General features: G+C 48.5%; 1 protein-coding gene across 3 annotated transcripts; it reads right to left on the reverse strand.

Annotated features, from left to right (window-relative positions):
• Positions 1–745: 745 nt before the first annotated feature.
• GPHA2 (glycoprotein hormone subunit alpha 2) lies at positions 746–10,359 on the reverse strand. 3 transcript variants are annotated; one of them, XM_079957279.1, is made up of 4 exons: positions 6,663–6,929; positions 5,148–5,258; positions 3,730–3,914; positions 746–1,488 (listed from the first exon to the last, which is right to left on the reverse strand). In XM_079957279.1, the coding sequence occupies exons 1-4, from the start codon at positions 6,820–6,822 to the stop codon at positions 1,387–1,389; spliced, it is 558 nt and encodes a 185-aa protein (XP_079813405.1). In that variant the 5' UTR covers positions 6,823–6,929; the 3' UTR covers positions 746–1,386. The 3 variants fall into 3 exon arrangements, with proteins under 3 accessions (XP_079813405.1, XP_079813406.1, XP_079813407.1); XM_079957280.1 differs by lacking the exon at positions 6,663–6,929 and adding an exon at positions 9,845–10,359 and having other exon boundaries at positions 747–1,488; XM_079957281.1 differs by lacking the exon at positions 6,663–6,929 and having other exon boundaries at positions 747–1,488; positions 5,148–5,330.
• Positions 10,360–12,808: the final 2,449 nt, after the last annotated feature.

Raw genomic sequence — 12,808 nt, forward strand, 5'->3', positions numbered from 1 at the left:
CGGGAGAAGAGTGTTCAAACTCCTGCACTTTAGAAGGGCTGGTTGTTGCACAGGTGGAAAGCAGGGATGCCTCTGATTATGGGGGGGTGGGGGTGGGTAGGAAATGCTTGCTGGGAAATTGAGTTTTTTGTGGGGGGGCATTGAGGGTCAGGACATTTCAAGGGTAAGCAGACAAGGATGTACCACCTCTCTGCAGGAGGAGGGGGAGGCGGTGGCTGCAATCTTGCTCCTTCTCTCTCAGGTCTTGCGGTGGGGGGGGGGGGGGGGGATGACAACATTTGGTCTTGTGGGACTCCGCCATCCCTGACTGGGGCTGGTGGTAGCTGGGAGAAACATCTGGGGTGTTCCAGGTCCAAAATACTAGGGTGCTGTGGTTGTGGTGGCGATAAAGGGGTCGGGGGGGAGGCCTTGGTTTGCTGACTATATCATTCCCCCTCCACCAAAGGGTTTAGTATCTGTGTGTGGGGAGCAGGGGGGTTAAAAGCTCCCCACTACCACCACTGCCACCCCTCCCTCTTTGCTCGGCATGATGACCTCAAAACATTATCTGTAACCAGAAGAATAGTCACTGGGTGGTTATTTTGGGGAGGGGGGAGCATTGAGTGTATTACAGTTTTATTTTTTAGCAGAACACTGAAGCCAGTTGGGCACTGTAGTATCTGGGGACACCTCCTCTTCTATAGTCTATTTAGATGCCACACTCGTGTAGTTTCCACAGGGGGGGAGGCCCCAAGGCACCCAGGGGTGGGGTGGGGCGGGTGGGGGGGAGGGAGGATGCTGCAGAAGAGAGCTATTTTGTTGAAGGGGGGCAGGGCGTCGTCGGTCTTATTTATTAAAAGTTTCGCCCTTGCCCTGTGTTCCTTTTGCTGGACGAGTCTGTATTCAATAAAGAGAAACCTTCCATGTCATGGCTGATTTTGACGTCTGATGTCAGTGGCTTTGGGGGGAGCGCGGCTGGGCAGGTGGCACTGTTGCCTCCGAGATCTGAACGGTGAAAAGAGCTGGGAGAAGCATGGTTGTGGTTTTATATTTATTTTATTTCGTTGCATTTATATCCTCCTTGTTTCCAGAAAAGGTTTCTTCTGCCTGCTTGCGTTTGTGACTTGTGGGGCAGAGCCCCCACAAGGGGGGGGGGAGTGGCCCCAGCTTCTCCCGCCACTGCAGCCTTCAGGCTAGTTGAGTTCACTAGTTTGCCAAGTATGTAAGGAGGCAATATTTGGGGGATGTGGTAGGTGTCAGCGTGGCTCTGCAGGCAGCTGCCCCCTGGGCTACATCCTTGAATTAAGCAAACTCTGGTTGGGATAGGGGAAGGGGGAGACCAGGGTAGTGAGAGCTGGCAATTGATAGCATAGAAAGGCCGCAAGCAGGGATGGGACCGCCGACTCCCTAATATCTGGAGAGGCGGCACACGTCACACTGGCAAGTCTTTGCTGTGAAGACTTCTATGGTCTCGGGCCGGGTAGCCCCACAACGCAGATGCACCTTAATCTGTAGGAGAAAGAAAAGAGAAGATGGTATGTTTAGCCAGGAGAAGACAAAGAGGTGAAAGGAGAGCCATCTTCAACTATCTAAAGGGCTGTCACATGGAAGATGGAGCAAGCTTGTTTTCTGCTGCTCCAGAGGGGAGGACCTGAACATACGGATTCAAATGAAGAAGAGAAGAAGAAGAATTTGGATTTAATATCCCGCTTTATCATTACTTTGAGGAGTCTCAAAGCGGCTAACATTCTCCTTTCCCTTCCTCCCCCACAACAAACACTCTGTGAGGTGAGTGGGGCTGAGAGACTTCAGAGAAGTGTGACTAGCCCAAGGTCACCCAGCAGCTGCATGTGGAGGAGCAGGGAAGCGAACCCAGTTCACCAGATTATGAATCTACCACTCTTAACCACTACACCACACTGGCTCTGACACGGAAAGAGATTCCAACTAAACAATAGGAAGAACTTTTCTGACAGTAAGACCTGTACTTTGGAAGGTGGTGGACTCTCCTTCACTGATGGTTAAGCAGAAGTTGGATGGTCGTTGGTCGGGGATTAGTTAGCTGTGATTCCTGCCTTACACTGGGTCGGTCGTGGATTAACCCTTGGAGGTATCCTTTGAATTCTACAGTTCTAGGATTGTAGAATCCTAGAATTGTATTTGGAAGGGATCCTGACAATGATCCAGTCCAACCCTGTGCTTTGAAGGACAATGTAGCTGTCTCATACGGGGATCAAATCTGCAATCTTGGCATTTTCAGCACCATGCTGTGGGAGCCTGGCTTTTCCTGCTCTGACCGCCCACTTCAGCCCCTTTTTTAACCAGGCCTTTGCCATGTTATGCTCACCTTCAGCCCAGTCCAGAGGTTTGTGAGCTGCAACCTACGCCTTTCTCTAGATTCTCGTATACGGGGAAAGGGCCATTACTCAGCGGCAGAGCATCTGCCTTGCAAGCAGGAGGTCCCAGTTTCAATCTCTGCTGGCATCTCCCGGGAGGGCTGGGAGAGATTCTTGCCTGAAATCCCAGAGAGCTGCTGCCAGTCAGTGTAGACAACAAAAAGCTAAATGAACCAATGGGTCTGACTTGGTGCCTATCATTCTCTCCACCTCCACTGGCTGAACCAACCAAACAGGAGGAGCTGGGGCCACCACCACACTTTCCATCACCACATTGCTAGTTATAGGAACATAAGAAGAGCTGGCTGGATCAGGCCAAAGGGGTTCCATCTGGTCCAGCATCCTGTTCTCACAGTGGCCAACCAGATGTCATTCGGAAACCCACAAGCAGGACCCCTGAGCACAAGAGCCCTCTCCCCTCCTGTGGCTTCCAGCAACTGGTATTCAAAAGCATTGCTGCCCCAACAGTGCCAGCAGACTCTCCAGGTTTCCCTATTTTCCAGGGATAGTCTCAGATTTACAGAAGCTGTTGCAGTTTCTGATTTGATCTCGGAATGTCCTGCTTTTCCTGTTTTCAGCGGAGAAATGTTGGATGGTATGGAATTATGCAAATCCAGAGCCGAGGAGATAAAAGTAACTACAGCCTTTAGAAGACATCTGAAGGCAGTTCTGTATAGGGAAGTTTTAAAAAAAAATGTTCAATGTTTTATTATGTTTTTTTTAATATGTTGGAAGCTGCTCAGAGTGGCTGGGGCAACCCAGTCAGACAGGCAAAGTATAAATAACAAATTATTATTATTTCCTCAGACAAATATTGGAGGGTATGCAGTGGAGGCAGAGCCCGGACACTGAGGTCCAGCTCCGAGGGCCTTCTGGCAGTTCCCTCACTGCGAGAAGCCATGTTACAGGGAACCAGGCAGAGGGCCTTCTCCGTTGTGGTGCCTGCCCTGTGGAATGTCCTCCCAGCAGATGTCAAGGCAATAAGCAACTATTTTACTTTTAAAAGACAACTTCCCTGTTTAGGGAAGTTTTTAATGTTTGATGCTGTATTGTTTTTAATATTCGGTTGGAAGCCGCCCAGAGTGGCTGGGGAAACCCAGCCAGATGGACGGGGTATAAATAAAAAATTAGTATGATTATTCTTATTATTAGCCAGAGCATAGCTAGAAGCCACCAATAGCCTTATTCTCCATGGATTTGCCCAACCCTCTTTTAAAGCCATCCAGGTTGGCGAGCATCCTGCGACAGTGAGTTCCGCAGTTTAACTCTGTGTTTGCATGAAGCAACCACCATCAAACCGGTTGAAGGGTGTGCGTAGGTTCCAGTTACTTAGATGGGTGTCGGTTTCACTCACCTTCTGCATCTTGGCGATGGTGCAGCACTGGGAGACGGATGTGATGTTGTGCTTGAAGTTGCTGGCCAGGAGGACTGAGTACTTGGAGGGGAAGGCGCTAGATTCGCAGTAGCCCACGCAGGCCTGGACCGTTTGCCTGCTGCGGCAGCTCCCTCGGGGGTCACTCTTGATGGTCACGCTGAAAGCTGGGAGAGGAGGAGGAAGAGCAGGGCAATCGTGGGTGGGCAGCAAAAGAGGACACATGACATTTTCGCAAATATAAGAAACCCACCCGGAAGGAAATTTTACCCCTGAAAAAGAGGACGTCCGGGGGGGGGGGGGGGAGGACACATGGCAACCCTAAAAACAGGAAGGAATGCTTTTGCTTTAGAACAGGGCTGGGGTTCTCCATCTCGTTCAGGGCCAGATGTGGCCCCCTCTGGCGCCCAGTCTCCCTACCGCCCACTCCACCCCACACAGCAGTTAGGCTCAATACAAAGGGTATTCCCAACCCCTGTTTTAAAAAGAAGGGGGAAGGGGCTTTTATTTGCCTATGGCAGGGGTCTGCAACCTTTAAGACAAAAAGAGCCACTTGGACCGAAGAAGAAAAAAACTGGGAGCCGCAAAACCATTGCGACATTTAAAACAGTAGGGAGTGTCAGGGCACACAATGCGCCTCCTCCCCTCCCTAGTATCCGCCCCGGAGCCGCGGCAAAGGTGTAAAAGAGCCACATGCGGCTCTGGAGCCGTGGGTTGCTGATCCCTGGCCTATGGTCATAACATTCCTGTTGTTTGAGTTTAAAAAAAAAAAAAATCTCAAATTCTTAAGATATACTCTCTATTATTTTCTTTTGGGGTGGGGGAAATCTTATCGTGAACCTATCCACCAAGCATGGATTCTAAATAATTGGTGACAATCCAGGGTGATCAAAAAACCTGCTTTGACAATTAAAAAAAAGGCAAGAGTTTCCAGTTTTGTTTTGTTGTCTCCTGCCTTCCCAGGCTGAGATCCTTGCATCTCCAGCAGGGCTCAAATCCCTGGAAGGTCTCTCATTTTGTGGTTCTTTGATTCTGAACCCACTGCTTCTGAAAGGCTTTGGATCGGTATCACTGTTGCATTGATCTATGTAATTACCTAGCTTTGCTGGAGCCAGCCCATAACTTTTATTATAGAATCCTAGAATTGTAGAGTTGGGAGAGACCCCCCCAAGGATCATCTAGTCCAACCCCCCCCCGCAAGGCAGGATTCGCAGCGAATTGAGCAAGACTCCTGGGAGCGCTGGATACCAGGCCCTACAGGTGTAAGAAGTGAACGAGGCTGGGTGTCTCAGCAAGGGCCCAGACACCTTCCCTCCCCACTGCTTCTTTGCGGAGGCCGACAGTCCCCTGCTGAGGACTGGCTGCTTTCCCCCCCCTAACCCCCAAGCCCTGCAGCTCACGATGGAGGTGGCAACCGACTCCAGGGGTGGCTTCATAAGTCCAGCAGCCTGTGGCCAGCAGCACCGAAAGGATGGTGGCAGAGAGGAGAGTTGGCATGGCCTTTGGGGTCTCTGAAAGAGAGAGGCTTGGCATTGGCAAATACACAAGGCAACATTAGTGTGTGTGTGTGTGTGTGTGTGTGTGTGTGTGTGAGAGAGAGAGCGCACATGCACAAAACAACACACATAGGACTGTTGGGTGAGACGGGACTACCCAAAAGTCATCAACCCCCTGAAATGCAGAAATCACAGCTAAAGAATCCCTGGCAGATGGCCATCTAATCTCTTTTTTAAAAACTGCAAGGAAGGAGAGTCCACTACCTTCCGAGGAAGCCCATTCCACTGTCAAACAGCTCGGAAGGCTCTTCCTAATGTTTACATGGAATTTCCTTCCTTGCCATTTGAATCCGTATGTTCAGGTCCTCCCCGCTGGAGCAGCAGAAAACAAGCTTGCTCCATCCTCCATGGAACAGCCCTTCAGATATCTGAAGACGTCTATCCCATCCCCCTCCGTCTTCTCTGGTTGTGGCATCATCAAAGCCACCTGCCTCCCTCCAAATGCTTTGGACTGCAAACTCCCACCACCCCCAGCCAACATGGCCATTTTGAACTACAACTCCCAGTCGTCTTGGCCGAGGCTGATGGGAGTTGTAGATTTCTCCCAGATGTTTTGGACTAAAGTTTTTAAAAACTGCAACAGCTGCTGGCAATGACCTGCTTGAGATGTCTCAGCAACCTATTTGCAGCATCAAGTCCCCTGCCCCACCCTCTCCAGGTCTATTTGCGCACCAATCAATTGGGACGTGCCATTTGCACATCATGTTGAGTGGTTTTGAACAAAAGAACTTGTTTGCTGGATCAGGCCAGTGGCCCACCTAGTCCAGTATCCTGTTCTTAGAGTGGCCAACCAGATGCCTGTGGGAAACCAGCAACTCTCAACTGGTATTCAGAAGCATTTTTTGCTCCAGCTGTGGAGGCAGAGCATAGCCAATGTAGCTAGTAGCCATCGATACCCCCATGAATCTGTCTAATCCTCTTTTAAAGCTGTCTAGGTTGCTGGCCTTCACTGACTCCTGTGGCAGTGAGTTCCATAGATAAACTACATTAAAAGTACAGTGGTACCTGGGGTTAAGAACTTAATTCGTTCTGGAGGTCCATTCTTAACCTAAAACTGTTCTTAACCTGAGGTACCACTTTAGCTAATGGGGCCTTCCGCTGCCACCACACAATTTCTGTTCTTATCCTGAAGCAAAGTTCTTAACCTGAGGTACTATTTCTGGGTTAGTGGAGTCTGTAACCTGAAGCGTCTGTAACCTGAAGCGTATATAACCCGAGGTACCACTGTAGTGGATAAAGTTAAGCTTTATTTTGCAACCTTTATCCCTTGCAGCATCACTCCAAGGCTGACTGTGACTTGCCCAAAATCCCAGCTGTCCTCTGAGTCCGAACCAGCCCCCCATGTGCTCATGCACTTACCAGCAGAGCTTGATGGAATTATTCCAGCAGGCCAACAAAGCAGACTTTGACTTGTCTCTAGTCCCAAGAGGTGTCTGTATCTCAGGTGGCTGCCTCTCCTCTTCACCTGAGCTCTTTCCTTTTTAAGCTCCCACCTCCCTTGTCTCCCCACCCACTTCATCTTGACAGGGAGAAGTAAAGCGGTGCCACTCACGCAGCGGCCCGCCCGTCTGCCAAAACCAAAGCCCCACTGAAACCCAAGCGCCACAACTTGTCTGCCCTTCAAAGTTCCTGGAATAATTGTTCTGTTCTGGGCCCTGCTGCCTTGCAGTAACCGAGCCCGCAGCTGGCTAGCTAGACTTCCCCAAACACCTGCAATCTGCCCCCAACATAGAATATCTGCACAAGAAAAAGCACAGAATGTGGGGGGAGCCTTGGCTGAGGTGTGGCCCATTTAGTCCAGCATCCTATTCTCACAGTGGCCCACCCACAAGGGAAACATACCACCAGCAGGATTTGACCACAAGAGCCCTCCCCTCTCCTGCAGCTTCCAGCAACTGGTATTCAGAAGCATTTCCTGCCTCTGACCATGACGTTGGTGGCCATTCACTGCCTCCTGTGGCAGTGAGTTCCATAGTTTAGCAATGTAATGAGTGAGTTTCATTGGAGGTCCACTAACTCCAGTATTATCTCCTCCTGGCAATATGACATTCTCTGACAGCCCCCTTGGCACTCGTCAAGGCCTTGTTCTCCCCCCCTTCAAATTTAAATCAAGTTTTTATGGGAGGTGGCTGTCCCGGGGAGGGTGTTGCCTATTCCTTCCTTCCTTTCATTTATGTTGGGGTGTGTTTAGGTGTCTTGCAGAGAGGTTCTGAGCACAGCCAGTCTTTTTTCTGCTGCAGAATAAGCATTTTGCCATGCCCACCACAACTCTCAAATGTGGCCCCGGAACCCAGGAAGGTAGAGGACTTTAAGGCAGGGGATCAGGGCTGGAAAGCTGGAATTCTCTCAGCCTTGGATAGAGGCAAATCTTCCCTTTGTTCATCATGCTCTGACCTGGATAGCTCACTTGGTTAGAGCATGGTGCTGATAATGCCAAGGTTGCAAGTTCGAATCCCTGTATGGGACAGCTGCATATTCCTGCATTGCAGGGGTTGGACTAGATGATCCTCAGGGTCCCTTCCAATTCTACGATTCTAGGATATGTGAGCGTAAGGAGATAGGTGGGTGGATTGGCTGAGATTGGGCCAAGGGGCATCAGTGGCTGTCGCCCAACCGGCCCACCTCCTTCTGGGGAAACTGCCCAATGGGGACAGTAGGCAAAGGCTCATAGCTCAGTGGAAGTGCTTTGAAGGCACCAGGTTCAATCCTCACTGGCATCTCCAGGGAGGGCTGGGAGAGAGAAGAGCTGCTGCCAGTCAGAGTAGGCAATACAGAACTCGATGGACCAATGGTTTGGCACAGGGCATGGCAGCTTCCTCCTGTTCTTGTGCTGGGAATCAGAAAGGAGATTGGGCTGAAGGTGTTCAAGTGACCAGAAAGGGAAACCGCTGCAGGCCAAGCTCTGTGATCTGAGCTAGCGGGTAGGCGCCAAGGCAGCCCGTTTCCTTGCCAAGGGGCCTGACAGTCTTCTGGCTCTTATGTGCGCTAAGTGGGTAATTCTGTTGCTTCGGCAAAGATGCAATTGCCCTTTCAAGCGGTGCTTTATCCAGTTTGGTGCGGAGGTTATTCCAGGACACAAGGCTCTTGCTCCACCCAGGAGGACCCTCGCAGAGATGCCGCTGGATTGTGACTAACAGGTCTGCAGCCACATTTATTTATTGAATATATATGCCCTCCTTCTCCCCAAAGGAGCAGAGGGCATCAAACAACAAGTGATGAAATAATACTAATAAAAACAATCCCAGGACAGTGGTACCTCGGGTTACATATGCTTCAGGTTACATACGCTTCAGGTTACAGACTCCACTAACCCAGAAATATTGCTTCAGGTTAAGAACTTTGCTTCAGGATGAGAACAGAAATCGTGCTCCGGTGGCACGGCAGCAGCTGGAGGCCCCATTAGCTAAAGTGGTGCTTCAGGTTAAGAACAGTTTCAGGTTAAGAACGGACCTCCGGAATGAATTAGGTAAGTACTTAACCCGAGTTGAGATCCACACTTAAAAGGCTCGTTGGGAAAGGAAGGTGCTGGAAAAAATGACAGAGATGGTGCCTAAGACTGAATAGTTTCCAAAGTGAGGGTACCACCCCCTGGGCGGCAGTGGAATTCCTGGGGGGGGGGTGTCTCTAAGAAGCAAGGGGGCAGCAAGGGGTGCTATAAGCAGGAACATATGTAGGCTCCCTTGCACCCTTGGCAAGAAGATGTTGGTCATTTGGAGGAGCGAAGGAGCACATGGCAAAGCAGGTGAGCTCCTAGCTACTCCCAGCCAGAGTGGGGAGGCACAATTTTGTGCCTCCGTCCCCAATTCCGGGCCTGCACCCTTGTGTGGGGGGTGTCAACCTTTCCAACTCCTGGCTAGAAGTATGAATGACTATAAGGCTTTGAAAAGCTGGTATTATCAGTGCATCAAGTTAATCCGTTTGGTGGAATTTACTTGGATTTTGTACAAATGTGCAATTAAATTGTTCCTGATTTGAATGTTATTGAGTTATTGTCTTCCTAGGTGGTTCATGCAAGATACTATTCCGAATCATGCTTTTTACAGGGTAGGGTAAGGGGGCACGGGGGATGAGTCTATGAACCTAGCAGTTCGAAAGCACGTCAAAGTGCAAGTAGATAAATAGGTACCGCTCTGGTGGGAAGATAAACGGCGTTTCTGTGCGCTGCTCTGGTTCGCCAGAAGTGGCTTAGTCATGCTGGCCACATGACCTGGAAGCTGTACTCCGGCTCCCTCAACCAATAAAGCGAGATAAGCACTGCAACCGCAGAGTCGGTCACGACTGGACCTAATGGTCAGGGGTCCCTTTACCTTTTTATACATGCTTTAACAGGCACTGCAGCGGTGAATTGCATTCATACATCCAGGTTTCAAGTCCAACTCTGCTTTGCCCAGTAACTGGGTTCCCTTCGTGGGGCAGAAAATCAGTGCTGCGCACCACTCATCTAGGTCCAGTGGCTTGCCTTTTCAGCCTTGGTGGAGGCTGGGCTCTTCAGCCAGACAAGGCAGTTCCTCCTCCTTCTCCTCTTGGGAGTTTCCACTCACCTGCCCTGGGCGAGAGAAGACTTGCTCTATCCAGCTGAAGAACAGGAGACTGAAGGGCCTTTGTGTGCCAGAGTGGCTTGCCCCGCTTTTTCCACAGTGCCTCCAGAGCAAAAGATAAGCCACCCATTGTTTGGTTCCTTGAGCGCCTCTGATGGAATTGCTCAGTCAGAAAAGCTGAAGGGTGTCAAATCCACAAATCCGCTGGTTCCAAAACTGCCTGAAGGGAAGAAAGGGCAGAATGCAGCAAGAACAACTCAGATGCATGTGTGCATCTCTCTCTCTCTCTCTCTCTCTCTCTCTCTCTCTCCTGAGGGCTAGGCAGGTGCTCAACCACAGCACTTTAAAAATGGGTGCTACTGTCCTGCGGGGGATTACCTAGGGGCGCAAGGGGGTGGCAGGAGGGGTCTGGAAGTATAAATGACTATCAGACTTTGAAAAACTGTCCTGAATCTTCTGACATTCCACTTCATTGGATCCAGTAGCATACCCTCCAACATTTCTCAGATGAAAATGGCCATGTCCTATTCTATTATTATTATTATTATTATTATTATTATTATTATTATTACTACACTATCAATCTGACTGGGTTGCCCCAGCCACTCTGGACAGCTTTCAACACCCACACCCACCCACCCACCCACACACACACACACACCCAAAACATTAAAAGAACTATACAGTGGTACCTCAGTTTACAAACTTAATCCGTTCCGGAAGTCCATTCTTAAACTGAGGTGCACTTTCCCTAATGAGGCCTCCTGCTGCCAGTGCCTTTCCACGGTTCGGATTCCGTTCTTAGACTGAGGTAAAGTTCTCAAACCAAGACACTATTTCCGGTTTTGTGGAGTTTGTAAACCAAATCGTTCTTAAACCGGACTGTTCTTAAACCGAGGTACCACTGTACAGGGTCGCCTCCAGACCTCTACTAAAGGTTGTATAGTTAGTTACTTATCTGCTTGGCTCGGGGGTCGCATAATTCCATACCCTCCAACGTTTCTCCAATGAAAATAGGGACGTCCTAAGGACGTTTCAGGATCAAATAAGAAACTGGGATGGCTTCTGTAAAACCAGGACTGTCCCTGGAAAATAGGGACACTTGGAGGGTCTGTAGTAGGAGAGGCAATGATTAGAAATGTTTCTTTGTAAGAAAACGGCCATAGCTGCTGGTCAGTTAAGTGCTTCTCACAGCATCTAAATGAGGTTGCCCTGTTGCCATAGAGACAAATGGGTGGGCCTTTTCCAACCTCATCTGGCTGGAAGCCACCATCCTCCTAGGGTGGGGAACAATAGGCCAAGCAATGATTCTGTGTAGGGAAGGGTTGTACCTGCATGTTGGGCTGATGCTGGAAGTTGGAGACACAGAGGCATCTCTGCTCTGTGCTAGACTTTGAGGCTGCCCTGGAACCCTAAGAAGGAAGCAAGATCTGTTGGGATGTTGGTTCTGTGAGCATCTCTATCCTAGGCTCAGGTGGCATATATATGTGTGTGTGTGTGTGTGTGTGTTAATAAAACCATATCTTATGTATATTAGGGTTGTATATTGAGGGGAGAGTTCTGCAGCAAATGTGCATATGTGGTAAAATTGCATGCCAAAATGGGAAATATGAGAAATGGAGACTAAAAATGCCAATGAATTTTCATCAGCAGAATTAATAATAATAATAATAATAATAATAATAATGTTACGGTAAAATCTGGGTGCGAGGCTGCTCTGCCACCCAGCTCATCGGACTAAGTCCGCGGGTCCCTGCGGAGGAAAATGAGCTCAGCCGGAGACAGGAGCAAGCTGCAGAAGATCCAAGTTTATTGCACAACAGGTTCAAGGCGAGATTGAACAGCGAGAAAGGGGTGACATGAACTTTTAAAACTTCCCTCCATGTCCCAGAATACAGTGCAAAATACATCCCAGTTACATCATGAATACATTAAGAAGAGGTTGGGTTACACAGGATTAACATATGGAGGAGGGAGGGGAGAATATGCAGAGCTGGAGATATGCGCAGATAAGCACATCCTGAGTACCGGTGATGAGAAGACAATGGTCCATGTACGCATAGTCTGCCACCTGGCATTGCCCGGAGGAAAGGCTTGGCAGAGTGATTTGACAGGATTTGGGTCTTGACACCTTGCTTGAGGGATTATGGAGGACAGGGGAGGTGTCATGGAGTCCTAGAGAAATTGAGCAAATTGGCACGTTGATTTTCTATGAATTTTATAGATTTTAGTCCCTTTTGACATTGACAATTGGAAATAAATGGATATATTGTAGCGAAGAAGAAGGTGAAGAAGACATGCCCCCCCCTTCCATATCAAATAATAATAATAATAATAATATGCCACTACTGTGCCCTGTGTTTCGTTAGCCCAAAAATGGAAAATGAGTGAGGTCCCAGTTAGGAAGAATGGCAACTTAAGCTGACAGAATATGCACAGTTTGCAGACTCGACATATAGAATAATAATAATAATAATAATAATAATAATAATACATTTATTGTCAATGTACAACCTGTGTACCATGAAATTAACTGAGCCTCCCCACCCTCCACAAACACTCAATCTCATTGCACTCTGTGTGCTTGTCACACAACACACCAACCCTGAAAGTCAGATCAAGAAGAACATACGTTTAAAGAACATTGAAAAATGTTTATTGACTATATGGGGGGTGGGAATTGTGTACACTTGAAAATGTTGGCAGCATAAAGATAAATTCAAATGTGTAAATAAGTTTTGATGGATGTAATAATGGAATACTGAATGGCTTCGTTTTTGTAAAATATGCAGGGATTTATGAAACACAAAATGAACCATGGAAAGAGAAGATGGGAAGTCACTTGTATTTTAAGGATGTTTAAATGATTATTCTAAATTGTAAAACAGAAAATTCAAATTATTATTATTATTAATAATAATGCATTTTTGTGGAAATCTGTGGGGCTGAGCTTAAGGCTTTGAAAAA

The sequence above is a fragment of the Podarcis cretensis genome (genome assembly GCF_951804945.1).
Source record: "Podarcis cretensis genome assembly, chromosome: 16".
In the NCBI taxonomy this organism is placed as follows: Eukaryota; Metazoa; Chordata; class Lepidosauria; order Squamata; family Lacertidae; genus Podarcis; species Podarcis cretensis.

Coding starts and splice junctions, on each gene's coding strand:
- GPHA2 (XM_079957279.1), bottom strand. CDS start 6,822: ATGAAGTGGGTGGGGAGACAAGGGAGGTGGGAGCTTAAAAAGGAAAGA. Junction 3,915..5,147: donor AGTCGGTTGCCACCTCCATC/GTGAGCTGCAGG, acceptor CTCCTCTCCCAG/CTTTCAGCGTGACCATCAAG. Junction 1,489..3,729: donor CCATCGCCAAGATGCAGAAG/GTGAGTGAAACC, acceptor TTTCTCCTACAG/ATTAAGGTGCATCTGCGTTG.